The following is a 19,386-nucleotide window of genomic DNA, read 5'->3' on the forward strand; positions in this document are numbered from 1 at the left end:
AATGTTAAGGAACGAATAAACCTTTTTGTACTCTCTTTTACCTATTACGTATGAAAGACTTGTGGTTAGTCTAAAGTAAAATACCAAAATCATTCTTAAAAAACTTGTGGTTAATTGATACCGAGCAATGAAAAGTTTCCCAAGAGTAGTGTGCATCACTCTCGCCCATCAATCAAACCAGACAGCTTGTGTAACACAAGAGATGTAGAATGGGGAAGGATTTTCATTTAGTGGTAAAGTGTGTAACAAACCCACCATTTTGCTTATTTCTCGATGTCAACAAAGACATGCGAAATTTGCGTTGCGGTCAGTTGGTCCTTGGGGTGGGGTGATGGTGTCGCCATGCACAGATTTCTATTGGACCCTGCATATCTAGTCTGTTGTATTGACCCAGAAGCAAATAGAATCAAGAAAGGCCTTGAAAAAATGTGGCAAGTCTAGATTCCCTTAGCTTCAGGAAAATGAAGAAAGTCTCAGGACTCCATTTCATTATATTATTTGTAGTGTGAACTTTTTTCAGCAAAATATTTTCATTTCAGAGACTAGCTGTTAGTCCACTAAATGGGTTGTGTTTGTGAGCACAAAGCCTGTAGTATGTAATAAATCAGATGGCTTGACCCCTAGCTTGCATCCAAAATCGAAAATTCTTTTTAGATTTGCTTTCATCAAGCCAAAATAGCAAAATTACTTACTAGTTGTAGTAAATAATTGATGACCAAAAGGATTTTGCTTGACACAACTTGTAACATAGCGATTTCCTCCTCGGAAACGATGGAGGTTGTGGTTGGGGTGGTGGTGGTAGGTCTCAGTGTTGGTTTCAGTGTTGTAGTGGTGGAAGGTCTCAGTATTGGTCTCAGTGTTGTAGTGGTAGAAGGTCTCAGTGTTGGTCTCCGTGTTGTAGTGGTGGAAGATCTCAGTGTTGTAGTGGTAGAAGGTCTCACTGTTGGTCTCAGTGTTGTAGTGGTACATGTAGTAGGTCTCAGTGTTGGTTGTAGTGTTGGAGGATCTCAGTGTTGTCGTGGTAGAAGGTCTTAGTGTTGGTCTCAGTGTTGTAGTGGTGGTAGGTCTCAGTGTTGGTCTCAGAGTTGTAGTGGTAGTAGGTGTTTTAGTGTTATAGTGGGAAAAGGTGCCTTGGTGTTGTAGTGGTTGTAGTTGCCTTGTAGCCTGCCTGCACAGGTGTAGATGTTGCTGTATATCGGTCCTGTGTCGGTCTAGTGTTGGCTATTTTTGCTGCTGCCTGGCCATAGAGATCAGAGAGCAAGTGACCACAATCTTAAGGAACGAATAAACCTTTTTGTACTCTCTTTTACCTATTACGTATGAAAGACTTGTGGTTAGTCTAAAGTAAAATACCAAAATCATTCTTAAAAAACTTGTGGTTAATTGATACCGAGCAATGAAAAGTTTCCCAAGAGTAGTGTGCATCACTCTCGCCCATCAATCAAACCAGACAGCTTGTGTAACACAAGAGATGTAGAATGGGGAAGGATTTTCATTTAGTGGTAAAGTGTGTAACAAACCCACCATTTTGCTTATTTCTCGATGTCAACAAAGACATGCGAAATTTGCGTTGCGGTCAGTTGGTCCTTGGGGTGGGGTGATGGTGTCGCCATGCACAGATTTCTATTGGACCCTGCATATCTAGTCTGTTGTATTGACCCAGAAGCAAATAGAATCAAGAAAGGCCTTGAAAAAATGTGGCAAGTCTAGATTCCCTTAGCTTCAGGAAAATGAAGAAAGTCTCAGGACTCCATTTCATTATATTATTTGTAGTGTGAACTTTTTTCAGCAAAATATTTTCATTTCAGAGACTAGCTGTTAGTCCACTAAATGGGTTGTGTTTGTGAGCGCAAAGCCTGTAGTATGTAATAAATCAGATGGCTTGACCCCTAGCTTGCATCCAAAATCGAAAATTCTTTTTAGATTTGCTTTCATCAAGCCAAAATAGCAAAATTACTAGTTGTAGTAAATAATTGATGACCAAAAGGATTTTGCTTGACACAACTTGTAACATAGCGATTTCCTCCTCGGAAACGATGGAGGTTGTGGTTGGGGTGACAATAACATTGTAAGTAGTGTTATAGTGACACCTATCTTGCTTCCAACAGTTCACATGTTATGTTATAAACTATGTCCTGCAAAATACTATTGTCCATCAATCAAATACATATTTTACTACTAGCTGAAAGAAGTTTTGATTTTGTAACTTGAAAAGTAAATAGCATTTATTCTCAGACAGAATCATGACGTCACAGACTTGTCATTTTGAGGATGAAGTCGAATATGGTTGGTTTTCATCAAGTTAGAAAATACTCTTACTCGTAGTTACATGTGTATCTGAAACATGACCGAAATGATCTGGCATGACACAGCTTAACAATTTAAATCCATTATGACAACAGGCAATTTTGGCAGAATTATCCATGAAAACAAGTGGTAAACAAGATATGCAAAGTAGCTGACAAGATAAAATGGCAGTAGATTTTGAAAATATATAGCTTTCATTTTTGCCAACAGTTGTTTACCCCTGGAAATGTACATGAATTCTACAGTAGCCCACATATGCATACCTCACATTACGCCACAGAGACACGCCCCTCTGATTGCATCAAAGTTCATTTCCTCACTCATTCACTCACTCATTGAATCCTGAGATAAGTAAAACTTGATAGCTACTTCAGAGAATCTGTCAATTTCAGTGAGTCCCATGTTTACTATCTGCTGATGTGGGCAAGTTTCTGTGTCAGGTATTGACACAGTGGATGTCAATCACCCATCTGTATTGTATTTCAGATCAGCAGTTGCCAACCATTTACTGTCAGAATGCTTGAAAACAAGCCGGTCAATTAACGATCATTAGCACACTCGGTCACTGCTCTGACTGGTTGGTCAGATTCTTGACCTCTCTTCACTGTTTGATATGGGTCGGCCATCTAGGGGTCAGGCCTGGAGGAGGCCTGGGCTGTGTGCAGGTTGGTGCCGTGCAGGCGCATGGATGGCTATCACATGTCCAGCCACAAGCAGGTCAGGGAATGAGGTCAGCAGCCTTATGCATAGTACAGTCTCCTCCAGTTCTTCATAATACATGGTGCAGGTTTAACCCTATCCTCACCATGTCTCATATAGTTTATGTAACCAAGTCCAATATAACGCAGTATGTCTAGCAGCTTTATACCACTGTCAGTGAAACCTCCATGAAGAGAAAAACAGTCATCATTTTGGAGTTTGGATTGGCATCATGGTTGTGTGGTTTAACCCTTCCTGAGGTCATATGTGTACTACAACGTGAGTGAGTGAGTGAGTGAGTTTAGTTTTATGCCGCACTCAGCAATATTCCAGCTATATGGCGGCGGTCTGTAAATAATCGAGTCTGGACCAGACAATCCAGTGATCAACAACATGAGCATCGATCTGCGCAATTGGGAACCGATGACATGTGTCAACCAAGTCAGCAAGCCTGACCACCCGATCCCGTTAGTCGCCTCTTACGACAAGCTGAGTCGCCTTTTATGGCAAGAATGGGTTGCTGAAGGCCTACTCTACCCCGGGACCTTCACGGGTGTACTACAACGTACAACGTACTTACATGCTGACTCACCCACCAACACACTGACTCACCCACCGCTACACTGTCTCACTTACCATCACAGTGACTCAACCACTAACACACTGTGTCTCACTTACCATCATAGTGACTCACCCACCAACACACTGTCTCACCCATCAACACGCTGACTCACATACCAAAACACTGTGTCACTTACCATCATAGTGACTCACCCACCAACACACTGTCTCACTTACCATCATAGTGACTCACCCACCAATGCACTGTCTCTCTTACCATCATAGTGACTCACCCACCAACGCACTGTCTCACTTATCATCATAGTGACTCACCCACCAACACACTGTGTCTCACTTATCATCATAGTGACTCACCCACCAACACACTGTCTCACCTATCAACACGCTGACTCACATACCAAAACACTGTCTCACTTACCATCATAGTGACTCACCCACCAACGCACTGTCTCACTTATCATCATAGTGACTCACCCACCAACACACTGTGTCTCACTTATCATCATAGTGACTCACCAACCAACACACTGTCTCACCTATTAACATTCTGACTCACATACCAAAACACTGTCTCACTTACCATCATAGTGACTCACCCACCAACGCACTGTCTCACTTACCATCATAGTTACTCACCCACCAACGCACTGTCTCACTTATCATCATAGTGACTCACCCACCAACACACTGTGTCTCACTTATCATCATAGTGACTCACCCACCAACACACTGTCTCACCTATTAACACGCTGACTCACATACCAAAACACTGTCTCACTTACCATCATAGTGACTCACCCACCATTCTTCTACCAACACACTGTCTCACCTACCAACACGCTGACTCACCCACGAACACACTGTCTCACCCACCAACTCGCTGACTCACCCACCAACACACTGTCTCACCAATCATCATTCACCTATCATTGCACTACCTCACCTACCAACAGGTGTCCTCATTCACGAGGCGCTGTAAAAATGATGCTTGTGATTTTGTTGATCAACATGTATTTTCATAGTTGTGACATTGTTTAAGAATCAGCCATTTTGGAACACATCACCAAATTTCCTAAACATCAACAGGGACACTGTCCAAACACCAACTGCAAAATTTCTGCTGATGAAATGCACAAGGATCATGCATTAAAATGGTAAACAACATGTGGAAGTATCGTGCATTTGAACAGCTGCGCTTTGTTAGGAATTCACCAATTTTCACTGATATTCATCATGTATTGAATTGAAGACAATAATTGTCTCAGCGCTACAGTTTTTGCAATACATCAGTTCATGAGTAAAAAGTGCCTTCAAACAGTATGGAATATTTTGCAAAATCGAGTTAAGAACAATTGACGACCTAAGAGGCTACATTTACACTAATGAGTTTGAACTTTGGAAGGGTATTATATTAAATGAAAGAAGTTGATCATCCATAAAGTTTTTCGTCTTGTTACTCACCAGCTTAAACATTACCCATCTGGTCAAACATCACTTATCAGGTCAGACATTACTCATCATCAGGTCAAACATCACCTGACAGGTCAGTCTTTAACCATCATCAGGTCAGACGTATCCATCGTGTCAAACATCACCTATCAGGTCAGTCTTTACCAATCATCAGGTCTGAGACAAACATTACCCATCATGTCAAGCATCACCTATCAGGTCAAACATTACCCATCATCAGGTCTAAGACAAACATTACCCATCTGGTCAAACATCACCTATCAGGTCAAACATTACCAATCATCAGGTCTGAGACAAACATTACCCATCTGGTCAAGCATCACCTATCAGGTCAAACATTACCCATCATCAGGTCTAAGACAAACATTACCCATCTGGTCAAACATCACCTATCAGGTCAAACATTACCAATCATCAGGTCTGAGACAAACATTACCCATCTGGTCAAACATCACCTATCAGGTCAAACATTACCCATCATCAGGTCTAAGACAAACATTACCCGTCTGGTCAAACATCACCTATCAGGTCAAACATTACCAATCATCAGGTCTGAGACAAACATTACCCATCTGGTCAAGCATCACCTATCAGGTCAAACATTACCCATCATCAGGTCTAAGACAAACATTACCCATCTGGTCAAACATCACCTATCAGGTCAAACATTACCAATCATCAGGTCTGAGACAAACATTACCCATCTGGTCAAGCATCACCTATCAGGTCAAACATTACCCATCATCAGGTCTAAGACAAACATTACCCATCTGGTCAAACATCACCTATCAGGTCAAACATTACCAATCATCAGGTCTGAGACAAACATTACCCATCTGGTCAAGCATCACCTATCAGGTCAAACATTACCCATCATCAGGTCTAAGACAAACATTACCCATCTGGTCAAACATCACCTATCAGGTCAAACATTACCCATCATCAGGTCTGAGACAAACATTACCCATCTGGTCAAGCATCACCTATCAGGTCAAACATTACCCATCATCAGGTCTAAGACAAACATTACCCATCTGGTCAAACATCACCTATCAGGTCAAACATTACCCATCATCAGGTCTAAGACAAACATTACCCATCTGGTCAAACATCACCTATCAGGTCAAACATTACCAATCATCAGGTCTGAGACCAATCATGAGGTCATTTGTGGATGAAGTCAGCTGTACCAGGAACATTTTCATATTCTTCTGGTCTACATGTGGGATAACTCTGTACCTGGGGTAGACATGTACAGGCAAAGATAGGTCACATGAAGTGTACAGTTGTCTGAGTTGTGAGGTCAGACTTCATTTTGTAGTGTAACATTTGGAATTACATGTAGATGTATCATCTCTGTTGTAATATTTCCTTTGTAGTAACTGTTCCATGCCCTAGATACCAGGAGACATGTCCTGTTTCTCCTGGACAGAGACATAACATTCCTCTCCACAGAGGACCTGGATGATCACAAATAACCCTAGATGATTCACTGGAGCTAAACAGATTGTTTCTGTAAATGGTATTCTGGGGACAATCCTGGTCTCATGTGTCTGGTTTGTACCATCAGTGTACAACCTCTGTTTTGTTCAGTATGTATCACCTTTTGCTGTTGTATTTACGGGAACAAAAAACTCTTCCTCTCTCCCACTGAATTGCAGGCATGTCGCAGAATTTGAAGTGTGTTGAATGAAGATTAACCAGCCTGGCTGATTTGCCTGGGCAAATGAACTTGTCTTCAATTTGAATGATTACTGAAAGCGGGAAGCAATCCAACTGTTTGTATGGTACCTTGTCCTCCTCTTACTTACAAACATGTGCCTCATGTGGCCCGCCGGCAGTTGATTACCAACTGCTAATTGTATGATGACTGAACGCCACTTGATTCCAAGCTTGCCCCTACTCATAGTTAGCCCAGCACTATGACACTAATCACTAGTCTAATTAGTGTTTAGTTCACTGCCTAGTTCAGTGTCTAGTTAGTGTCTAGTTAGTGTATAGTTCAGTGTCTAGATACTGTCTAGTTACTGTGAAGGTCAGTGTCTAGTTAGTGTCTAGTTAGTGTCCAGTTCAGTGTCTAGATACTGTCTAGTTACTGTGAAGGTCAGTGTCTAGTTAGTGTCTAGTTAGTGTATAGTTCAGTGTCTAGATACTGTCTAGTTACTGTGAAGGTCAGTGTCTAGTTAGTGTCTAGTTAGTGTCCAGTTCAGTGTCTAGATACTGTCTAGTTACTGTGAAGGTCAGTGTCTAGTTAGTGTCTAGTTAGTGTATAGTTCAGTGTCTAGATACTGTCTAGTTACTGTGAAGGTCAGTGTCTAGTTAGTGTCTAGTTAGTGTCCAGTTCAGTGTCTAGATACTGTCTAGTTACTGTGAAGGTCAGTGTCTAGTTAGTGTCTAGTTAGTGTCCAGTTCAGTGTCTAGATACTGTCTAGTTACTGTGAAGGTCAGTGTCTAGTTAGTGTCTAGTTAGTGTATAGTTCAGTGTCTAGATACTGTCTAGTTACTGTGAAGGTCAGTGTCTAGTTAGTGTCTAGTTAGTGTATAGTTCAGTGTCTAGATACTGTCTAGTTACTGTGAAGGTCAGTGTCTAGTTAGTGTCTAGTTAGTGTCCAGTTCAGTGTCTAGATACTGTCTAGTTACTGTGAAGGTCAGTGTCTAGTTAGTGTCTAGTTAGTGTATAGTTCAGTGTCTAGATACTGTCTAGTTACTGTGAAGGTCAGTGTCTAGTTAGTGTCTAGTTAGTGTATAGTTCAGTGTCTAGTTCACTGTCAAGACTTACGACTGTTATTATCCTCTGTAGGGGATGTAGTATTAGGCTTTGTCTGTACATTAGAACTGAAATATCTCAAGAACCTTTGACTAGATTATTTTCATACTTGATACCAGTCCTGGTCAGGGAAAGATCCCGGTCAGGCTTGTTGTCCCTCATGTAATTTTCATGGTCATGGCAACACTTTGAAGATTTTAGCATTTTCAGATTGTCAGCAACATATCTTAAGAACAGTTCACTGGATTTTCTTCATTGACTTAATTTCTTTATGACAATTTTTTGCATATTTCATACACCATGACATTCATGTGAAGGTCAAAGTCTTGAAAATGTTTGTGTGTTTGAACAGCTGTAGAGCAAGATATCAAGAGAGGTTGACTGGTCACGATTTTGTTGACATTTAACGTCATCTTAAACTATGATCTTCACTTTCATTACTTTTCAAGTTTCATTTGCAGCAGGGGATTATGTCACCTCTTTGTTCTTGAAAAATGATTTAAATTCTTTTGTTTTAAATACGTCCTAATTTTGTCACTAACTGTGGTAATTACTGTTGGTGTTGCTTGTGGTCTCAACATGAACTATTGAATGATTTTGTTTAGATATTCTCAAAATTGCTGTTGGTAAAGAGTTGGTAAAGTGTGAAACGTAGTTTGATGAGATGAATCATGATGTTACTATTGCTAATTGCAGATTCAAAAATCCATCAATCAATCCATCAATCAATCCATCAGTTGGTCAATCAGTAATGGACTATATTGTGAACATTGACATGACATTTTCTGACCAAACAGATATTGATCATCTGGACTGTAATTCACTGAATCAGAAAATTATAAAATATATTGGTCAGTTAGTGAAACCATGTTTCTATGTGGTGTAAAGTCAGACAAGGGGTCGTATACACTGATCCATCTTCCTGCTACCCCTGAGCTGAAACCAAGATCTAACCAGTTTGAGAATCTCATGTTTAGAATCCTCATAAGGTTTTCTCTTTGGGTTGCTTGAAGTTGTTTCTAATGTTTGGTTTAAGCATGTATTGATGGTGATTTCACTGGTGACAATTTTAAGATCAGATGAGTTAAGAACAGTGATTGCTTGTCAGGAACCTAGTTTTCATAGTTGTTCTAATCCAGTTATTTTTGTCTCTTAGGTTCATGATGAAGGTCCTGATGCAAAGAAGTTGAGAATGTCAGATTCCTGTCCAGTTACACATAACCGTGAGTGCCTCTATGAGATGGTATGTCTGCTCGTGGACATCCAGTCACTACTGATGCCTTGTCCACAGGATCTAGTCAGTTCAGCAGCAGTGTTTGTTGTGATATTGTTGTAAGTCTATTGTCAGATACAAACCTGCCATGGAGAAGGTTTAGAAGTCCATGTGAACCACAACCTGCAACTGATGCTTGTTTCTTCATTCCAGGTGCTGCCTCTGTGGCTGATGAATCTTTTGAAGAGGAGGTAACTCTGGAAGACAGAGGGGAAGCAACTCTCCTTAGAGGAAATTTAGCTCAGGAGCTTTGTAGAACAGCTGCGAGTGACCGAGCAGCAGATCGAGAAGGAAAATTCAAAGATACTGACAGTTCTGAGCTTCATAGACAATTGACAGTAGTGGATCCTGTGACTGCAAGAAAGATTCATCCGCATAATCGCAGGAAGATTATCAGGTTTGTGATGATAGAAGCTGTACTAGTGTTTTGTATACAAGCAGTGTAGCAATACTTGTAGTGGCTGCTAAAACAAAGAGAGCATTCTGACATTGAGTGTATTGTTGCTGTCGGGAATTAACAGACACTACAGTCACTGTTTGATCACTAATATCATCCTTACAAAACTATGCTACATGTGTAGTCAAATGAATTATGATCTCTTCTGTGTTGGAAGAAGAGATAACCCAAGTTGTTCTTGTGGAAATGTTTGTGAAAATTCTTATCATTACCTATTTGACTGTCAATTATACAACTACCATGATGACTAATGAAAACATATTTAAAATTGTTCAAACATATGTTTGTCAATCAAAACGATTTTCCTAATTTTTGGAACTGTTCCATTCTTTCCCATCTTTCTGTTCTTGTTCGTTCTGTCTTTTGTGAGGACGTTCTAAGTTGTATAACTTGTTCCCAGTCCTTTTATCATGAATAAAATATGTTTAAAACTAACAGGTTTGATCCATCAAACACAATATTAATGTCATGATAACTTTCTTGCGTGTTCCTTTACTACATTCAGCCCTGGATGGCATGCAATGTAACATTGCACACATGTAAGGTGGTGATTTTGACACATTAGGGGATAGATAGTGAAAGTCCCACTGATGTTGATTATGGTATGGAGGAATGTGCTGATACACCTGTGGATGTAGTCTCCCCTCATTGGCACACAGAGCGCTGGAAGTGTACAGCCAACATGGAGTTCCACTAAGCGATATCCTGAAATCCCAGCATGCATCAGCAGGAGGCATGGAGGCTATCAGTGGACCAGCGAGATATGAAAAGACTTGCATTTTTTGGATACAATGTGATCAGACAGGTGGGAGACGATTCTAATAAAAAAATTATTTTGTATCATAACTTTGCATCTGAATTTTGCTTGTGTCTCATGGACATTCTTGGATGTCATATGATGCTGCTTGTGTCTCATGGACATTCGTGGATGTCACTTGTTGCTTGTGTCTCATGGACATTCTTGGATGTCATATGATGCTGCTTGTGTCTCATGGACATTCGTGGATGTCACTTGTTGCTTGTGTCTCATGGACATTCTTGGATGTCACTTGTTGCTTCTGTCTCATGAACATTCATGAATGTCACTTGTTGCATGTGTCTCCTGGACATTCTTGGATGTCACTTGTTGCTTGTGTCTCATGGACATTTTTGGATGTCACTTGTTGCTTGTGTCTCATGGACATTCTTGGATGTCACATATGGTAGTTTCTGTCTCATGGACATTCTTGGATGTCACATGATGTTGCTTGTGTCTCCTGGACATTCTTGGATGTCACATATGGTAGTTTCTGTCTCATGGACATTCTTGGATGTCACATGATGTTGCTTGTGTCCCATGGACATTCTAGGATGTCACTTGTTGCTTGTGTCTCATGGACATTCTTGGATGTCATATGATGCTGCTTGTGTCTCATGGACATTCGTGGATGTCACTTGTTGCTTGTGTCTCCTGGACATTCTTGGATGTCACTTGTTGCTTGTGTCTCATGGACATTCGTGGATGTCACTTGTTGCTTGTGTCTCATGGAGATTCTTGGATGTCACATATGGTAGTTTCTGTCTCATGGACATTCTTGGATGTCACATGATGTTGCTTGTGTCTCCTGGACATTCTTGGATGTCACATATGGTAGTTTCTGTCTCATGGACATTCTTGGATGTCACATGATGTTGCTTGTGTCCCATGGACATTCTAGGATGTCACTTGTTGCTTGTGTCTCATGGACATTCTTGGATGTCACATCATGTTGCTTGTGTCTCCTGGACATTCTTGGATGTCACTTGTTGCTTGTGTCTCCTGGACATTCTTGGATGTCACATGATGTTGCTTGTGTCTCATGGACATTCTTGGATGTCATATGATGCTGCTTCTGTCTCCTGGACATTCTTGGATGTCACTTGTTGCTTGTGTCTCATGTACATTCTTGGATGTCACATATGGTAGTTTCTGTCTCCTGGACATTCTTGGATGTCACATGATGTTGCTTGTGTCTCATGGACATTCATGGATGTCACATGTTGCTTGTGTCTCAAGGACATTCTTGGATGTCACTTGTTGCTTGTGTCTCATGGACATTCATGAATGTCACTTGTTGTAGCTTGTGTCTCATGGACATTCTTGGATGTCACATAAAGTTCTTTCTGTGTCATGGGCATTCTTGGATGTCACATGATGTTGCTTGTGTCTCCTGGACATTCTTGGATGTCACTTGTTGCTTGTGTCTCCTGGACATTCATGAATGTCACATAAGGTAGTTTCTGTCTCCTGGACATTCTTGGATGTCACTTGTTGCTTGTGTCTCATGAACATTCATGAATGTCACTTGTTGCATGTGTCTCCTGGACATTCTTGGATGTCACTTGTTGCTTGTGTCTCATGGACATTTTTGGATGTCACTTGTTGCTTGTGTCTCATGGACATTCTTGGATGTCACATATGGTAGTTTCTGTCTCATGGGCATTCTTGGATGTCACATGATGTTGCTTGTGTCTCATGGACATTCTTGGATGTCACTTGTTGCTTGTGTCTCATGGACATTCTTGGATGTCACATGATGTTGCTTGTGTCTCATGAACATTCTTGGAGTCGGATGCTGTTGCTTGTGTCTCCTGGACATTCTTGGATGTCACTTGTTGCTTGTGTCTCATGGACATTCTTGGATGTCACATATGGTAGTTTCTGTCTCCTGGACATTCTTGGATGTCACATGATGTTGCTTGTGTCTCCTGGACATTCTTGGATGTCACATCATGTTGCTTGTGTCTCCTGTACATTCATGAATGTCACATAAGGTAGTTTCTGTCTCATGGACATTCTTGGATGTCACTTGTTGCTTGTGTCTCATGGACATTCTTGGATGTCACATGTTGTTGCTTGTGTCTCGTGGACATTCTTGGATGTCACATGATGTTGCTTGTGTCTCCTGGACATTCTTGGATGTCACTTGTTGCTTGTGTCTCCTGGACATTCTTGGATGTCACATGCTGTTGCTTGTGTCTCCTGGACATTCATGAATGTCACATAAGGTAGTTTCTGTCTCATGGACATTCTTGGATGTCACTTGTTGCTTGTGTCTCCTGGACATTCTTGGATGTCACAAGATGTTGCTTGTGTCTCATGGACATTCTTGGATGTCACTTGTTGCTTGTGTCTCCTGGACATTCTTGGATGTCACATCATGTTGCTTGTGTCTCATGGACATTCTTGGAGTCGCATGCTGTTGCTTGTGTCTCCTGGACATTCTTGGATGTCACTTGTTGCTTGTGTCTCATGGACATTCTTGGATGTCACATGATGTTGCTTGTGTCTCATGGACATTCTTGGAGTCGTATGCTGTTGCTTGTGTCTCCTGGACATTCTTGGATGTCACTTGTTGCTTGTGTCTCATGGACATTCTTGGATGTCACATGATGTTGCTTGTGTCTCGTGGACATTCTTGGATGTCACTTGTTGCTTGTGTCTCCTGGACATTCTTGGATGTCACATGATGTTGCTTGTGTCTCATGGACATTCTTGGAGTCGTATGCTGTTGCTTGTGTCTCCTGGACATTCTTGGATGTCACTTGTTGCTTGTGTCTCATGGACATTCTTGGATGTCACATGATGTTGCTTGTGTCTCGTGGACATTCTTGGATGTTACTTGTTGCTTGTGTCTCCTGGACATTCTTGGATGTCACATGCTGTTGCTTGTGTCTCGTGGACATTCTTGGATGTCATTTGTTGCTTGTGTCTCATGGACATTCTTGGATGTCACATGATGTTGCTTGTGTCTCCTGGACATTCTTGGATGTCACTTGTTGCTTGTGTCTCATGGACATTCTTGGATGTCACATCATGTTGCTTGTGTCTCGTGGACATTCTTTGATGTCACTTGTTGCTTGTGTCTCATGGACATTCTTGGATGTCACATGATGTTGCTTGTGTCTCATGGACATTCTTGGATGTCACATGATGTTGCTTGTGTCTCATGGACATTCTTGGATGTCACATGATGTTGCTTGTGTCTCCTGGACATTCTTGGATGTCACTTGTTGCTTGTGTCTCATGGACATTCTTGGATGTCACTTGTTGCTTGCGTCTCCTGGACATTCTTGGATGTCACTTGTTGCTTGTGTCTCGTGGACATTCTTGGATGTCACTTGTTGCTTGTGTCTCATGGAGATTCTTGGATGTCACATGATGTTGCTTGTGTCTCCTGGACATTCTTGGATGTCACTTGTTGCTTGTGTCTCATGGACATTCTTGGATGTCACATGCTGTTGCTTGTGTCTCGTGGACATTCTTGGATGTCACTTGTTGCTAGTGTGTCATGGACATTCTTGGATGTCACATGATGTTGCTTGTGTCTCCTGGACATTCTTGGATGTCACTTGTTGCTTGTGTCTCCTGGACATTCTTGGATGTCACATGCTGTTGCTTGTGTCTCCTGGACATTCTTGGAGTCACATGTTGCGTCTGCCGTTTTGTGGACATTCTTGGATGTCACTTGTTGCTTCTACTGTCTTCTGGACATTCTTGGATGTCACATCATGTTGCTTGTGTCTCATGGACATTCTTGGATGTCAGTTGTTGCTTTATGTCTCATGGACATTCTTGGATGTCACATCATGTTGCTTGTTATAAGATTCATGGCATGTTGTAGTGACTTGTTGCCTTGTGTTCAGTGCTGGATGACCGTCTCGACGCCCGTGTGGACACGATGATGCAGCATGGGCTTCTTCAGGAGCTTCATGACTTTCACCGAGAATACAGACAGAAGATGCAAGGGTACACAGTTCCTGTTTGTTTAACTCTTGTTCTGATTTAAAAGTGACACATGTCATCATATTCCAGTTGTAAAAATCAATGCTCATGTTGTTGATCACTGGATTGTCTGGTCCAGACAACTTTGCAGGTTTCACAGTTGAGTTTACAAGGCGGAGCAAGCTGGACATCTCCACTGTTCTCTTGCTAGCTACACACACACACAGCCACAATAGTCTGTGAAGGTATATTTATTAGACGTATATATCATTGATAGAGATAACTAGCACATTTAATCATTACTAAGCACAGAAGTCAGTGGAGTCATATGATTGTCATGTGTTCATCTCATAATTTCAGACTGTTACTACAATGTTTTGTGGATTTAAATCTGTGTTTAGCTTTAACAAGTGTAAACATTACGATGGATAGCCCCTGAAATTTGTAAGTGTGCTATAAGCAATATGACAGAGCAATTTGGTACGGGGCCTGTCAGTACTGGGAGGATCGGTTTACAACAGTAAAACTCACCTTTTAGCAGTAATGGCAGCTGAGCATGGTTCTGAAACCTGATCATTTCCTTTTGTTTTTGTGTTAATCTTTCTTAATGAAAGTGGGTAGATGTGTGTGAGCGATGGAACCTCGGGATCTCAGGGTATTTATGTAGATGTCTAATCTATTCCCATTTTGATTGTTGTTAAACATTGTTTGCTGGTCAGCCATTATATGTATAGAGAAAGTGACTGTCAACTGGTTTTAATACTTTCACTGTAGAGATCTTTGTCCCCTTTGATCATTGGATCATGAAATTTGATGAGCTTGTAGCAACAATCCCTTGTTGTCATGCCCATCTCAAGAGATGGCTGATAACCCTCTGAGTTCATCCCCTGCTGAATACAGTGTAGTCTACACACTGCCACGGGACAGATTAGTGGTGACTATGTGTACACACACACATACCTCAGGGGGTAACTTTATTATCGTACTGCTTTTGTTCTGAGCTAGTTTGCCAGGAGATATAAGATATATTATCCCATCCACTTATCCAGGATTAACTGCTCCCCCTCCCCCCTTCCAGGAAGCAGGATGTGGCCATCGTTTGCAGATTAGAGTAGTGTTGACCACAGTGAATAAGTGGCCAGTGCTTCCATAGTTAACATCAGATTATGGCTGCCTGGCAGCTCAGCTCACCACCATGTTTGTTGAATGGTAGCTAGTGGTTTGAAAAGGAATATGTACAGGTGAGAATGAAGATGCCATCCTGGACACTGGAGATAGTTGCTGGTGTGTACAGAAGTAACATATCCAGTGATTGTGATGAATAGTGTGTGCATATCTCAAACAAGGAGGTCATTTTGATTTATTGCATTTCATTTGAGGTTATGTCAAATGTTTTAGAGAGTATTTAGGTACAGTTGCCAGATGCTGAAATATTGAGTGACAATTGATAATTTGGGGAATGGATGATTCATTTTGTGTAGAAACTACCCAAGTCCTAGTTCTTGAAGTGTTGGATGTGAGAATCCCCTTGTCCTCAGTTTACATGGTAATTATTGCTTGACCTTATCCTACTCAATAAGTGAAGAGAATCGATGTCACCTGCTCACCAGGTAGGATAACAGATACAAGGCATATGTCTCATTGAAAGTCTGCCTTATCGAGTCTGCAGTGGGTGTATTTGTTGACATTGTGATAGTGAGCAGGCGCCTCTTGTGGCAGGTTCTCACAAGCACTTAGTATGAACATCCACGTACCTTGAGACCTAGCCATCTGCACTAGATTGGCTGGTAGAGCGGCACAGCAGGTGTGATTCTGTCGCCACCAGGGTGTGCTGTGTTTATTTACCTGATACTTGATGATGACCAACTTAATTGAAACGTTAATATTGCCTGACCCTGGGGAATTGAATAATTCTTGTTTACAGTGTGCATCTTGGTCAGTGACATCTAGGTGGTTGTTATGGTGTGAGAAGTAGAACTGTGTGAGAAGTAGAACTGTGTGAGAAGTAGAACTGTGTGAGAAGTAGAACTGTGTGAGAAGTAGAACTGTGTGAGAAGTAGAACTGTGTGAGAAGTAGAACTGTGTGTAGAAGTAGAACTGTGTGAGAAGTAGAACTGTGTGTAGAAGTAGAACTGTGTGAGAAGTAGAACTGTGTGTAGAAGTAGAACTGTGTGAGAAGTAGAACTGTGTGAGAAGTAGAACTGTGTGAGAAGTAGAACTGTGTGAGAAGTAGAACTGTGTGAGAAGTAGAACTGTGTGTAGAAGTAGAACTGTGTGTAGAAGTAGAACTGTGTGAGAAGTAGAACTGTGTGAGAAGTAGAACTGTGTGAGAAGTAGAACTGTGTGAGAAGTAGAACTGTGTGTAGAAGTAGAACTGTGTGAGAAGTAGAACTGTGTGAGAAGTAGATCTGTGTGAGAAGTAGAACTGTGTGAGAAGTAGAACTGTGTGAGAAGTAGAACTGTGTGTAGAAGTAGAACTGTGTGTAGAAGTAGAACTGTGTGAGAAGTAGAACTGTGTGAGAAGTAGAACTGTGTGAGAAGTAGAACTGTGTGAGAAGTAGAACTGTGTGAGAAGTAGAACTGTGTGAGAAGTAGAACTGTGTGTAGAAGTAGAACTGTGTGTAGAAGTAGAACTGTGTGAGAAGTAGAACTGTGTGAGAAGTAGAACTGTGTGAGAAGTAGAACTGTGTGAGAAGTAGAACTGTGTGTAGAAGTAGAACTGTGTGTAGAAGTAGAACTGTGTGAGAAGTAGAACTGTGTGAGAAGTAGAACTGTGTGTAGAAGTAGAACTGTGTGAGAAGTAGAACTGTGTGAGAAGTAGAACTGTGTGTAGAAGTAGAACTGTGTGAGAAGTAGAACTGTGTGTAGAAGTAGAACTGTGTGAGAAGTAGAACTGTGTGAGAAGTAGAACTGTGTGAGAAGTAGAACTGTGTGAGAAGTAGAACTGTGTGAGAAGTAGAACTGTGTGAGAAGTAGAACTGTGTGTAGAAGTAGAACTGTGTGAGAAGTAGAACTGTGTGAGAAGTAGAACTGTGTGTAGAAGTAGAACTGTGTGTAGAAGTAGAACTGTGTGTAGAAGTAGAACTGTGTGTAGAAGTAGAACTGTGTGTAGAAGTAGAACTGTGTGTAGAAGTAGAACTGTGTGTAGAAGTAGAACTGTGTGAGAAGTAGAACTGTGTGAGAAGTAGAACTGTGTGAGAAGTAGAACTGTGTGTAGAAGTAGAACTGTGTGAGAAGTAGAACTGTGTGTAGAAGTAGAACTGTGTGTAGAAGTAGAACTGTGTGTAGAAGTAGAACTGTGTGTAGAAGTAGAACTGTGTGAGAAGTAGAACTGTGTGAGAAGTAGAACTGTGTGAGAAGTAGAACTGTGTGAGAAGTAGAACTGTGTAGAAGTAGAACTGTGTGAGAAGTAGAACTGTGTGTAGAAGTAGAACTGTGTGTAGAAGTAGAACTGTGTGAGAAGTAGAACTGTGTGTAGAAGTAGAACTGTGTGTAGAAGTAGAACTGTGTGAGAAGTAGAACTGTGTGAGAAGTAGAACTGTGTGTAGAAGTAGAACTGTGTGTAGAAGTAGAACTGTGTGTAGAAGTAGAACTGTGTGAGAAGTAGAACTGTGTGAGAAGTAGAACTGTGTGAGAAGTAGAACTGTGTGTAGAAGTAGAACTGTGTGAGAAGTAGAACTGTGTGTAGAAGTAGAACTGTGTGTAGAAGTAGAACTGTGTGAGAAGTAGAACTGTGTGTAGAAGTAGAACTGTGTGTAGAAGTAGAACTGTGTGAGAAGTAGAACTGTGTGTAGAAGTAGAACTGTGTGTAGAAGTAGAACTGTGTGTAGAAGTAGAACTGTGTGAGAAGTAGAACTGTGTGAGAAGTAGAACTGTGTGTAGAAGTAGAACTGTGTGAGAAGTAGAACTGTGTGTAGAAGTAGAACTGTGTGTAGAAGTAGAACTGTGTGTAGAAGTAGAACTGTGTGAGAAGTAGAACTGTGTGAGAAGTAGAACTGTGTGAGAAGTAGAACTGTGTGTAGAAGTAGAACTGTGTGAGAAGTAGAACTGTGTGTAGAAGTAGAACTGTGTGAGAAGTAGAACTGTGTGAGAAGTAGAACTGTGTGAGAAGTAGAACTGTGTGAGAAGTAGAACTGTGTGTAGAAGTAGAACTGTGTGAGAAGTAGAACTGTGTGAGAAGTAGAACTGTGTGTAGAAGTAGAACTGTGTGAGAAGTAGAACTGTGTGTAGAAGTAGAACTGTGTGTAGAAGTAGAACTGTGTGAGAAGTAGAACTGTGTGTAGAAGTAGAACTGTGTGTAGAAGTAGAACTGTGTGTAGAAGTAGAACTGTGTGAGAAGTAGAACTGTGTGAGAAGTAGAACTGTGTGAGAAGTAGAACTGTGTGTAGAAGTAGAACTGTGTGTAGAAGTAGAACTGTGTGTAGAAGTAGAACTGTGTGTAGAAGTAGAACTGTGTGAGAAGTAGAACTGTGTGTAGAAGTAGAACTGTGTGAGAAGTAGAACTGTGTGTAGAAGTAGAACTGTGTGAGAAGTAGAACTGTGTGAGAAGTAGAACTGTGTGAGAAGTAGAACTGTGTGTAGAAGTAGAACTGTGTGAGAAGTAGAACTGTGTGAGAAGTAGAACTGTGTGAGAAGTAGAACTGTGTGTAGAAGTAGAACTGTGTGTAGAAGTAGAACTGTGTGTAGAAGTAGAACTGTGTGAGAAGTAGAACTGTGTGAGAAGTAGAACTGTGTGTAGAAGTAGAACTGTGTGTAGAAGTAGAACTGTGTGAGAAGTAGAATTGTGTGTAGAAGTAGAACTGTGTGTAGAAGTAGAACTGTGTGAGAAGTAGAACTGTGTGAGAAGTAGAACTGTGTGTAGAAGTAGAACTGTGTGTAGAAGTAGAACTGTGTGAGAAGTAGAACTGTGTGTAGAAGTAGAACTGTGTGTAGAAGTAGAACTGTGTGAGAAGTAGAACTGTGTGTAGAAGTAGAACTGTGTGTAGAAGTAGAACTGTGTGAGAAGTAGAACTGTGTGTAGAAGTAGAACTGTGTGAGAAGTAGAACTGTGTGAGAAGTAGAACTGTGTGTAGAAGTAGAACTGTGTG

General features: G+C 41.2%; 1 protein-coding gene across 1 annotated transcript in view; it reads left to right on the forward strand.

Annotated features, from left to right (window-relative positions):
* The window catches only part of LOC137291693 (tRNA dimethylallyltransferase-like), a 96,493-nt gene that overhangs the window by 58,850 nt on the left and 18,257 nt on the right, over positions 1 to 19,386 (forward strand). The window contains exons 4-7 of the mRNA XM_067823129.1: positions 8,982 to 9,048; positions 9,252 to 9,495; positions 10,215 to 10,360; positions 14,221 to 14,323. Of these exons, the coding sequence (XP_067679230.1) occupies positions 8,982 to 9,048; positions 9,252 to 9,495; positions 10,215 to 10,360; positions 14,221 to 14,323 (560 nt within the window). The remainder of the gene's footprint in view (positions 1 to 8,981; positions 9,049 to 9,251; positions 9,496 to 10,214; positions 10,361 to 14,220; positions 14,324 to 19,386) is intronic.

The sequence above is a fragment of the Haliotis asinina genome, chromosome 7, assembly GCF_037392515.1.
Source record: "Haliotis asinina isolate JCU_RB_2024 chromosome 7, JCU_Hal_asi_v2, whole genome shotgun sequence".
NCBI lineage: Eukaryota > Metazoa > Mollusca > Gastropoda > Lepetellida > Haliotidae > Haliotis > Haliotis asinina.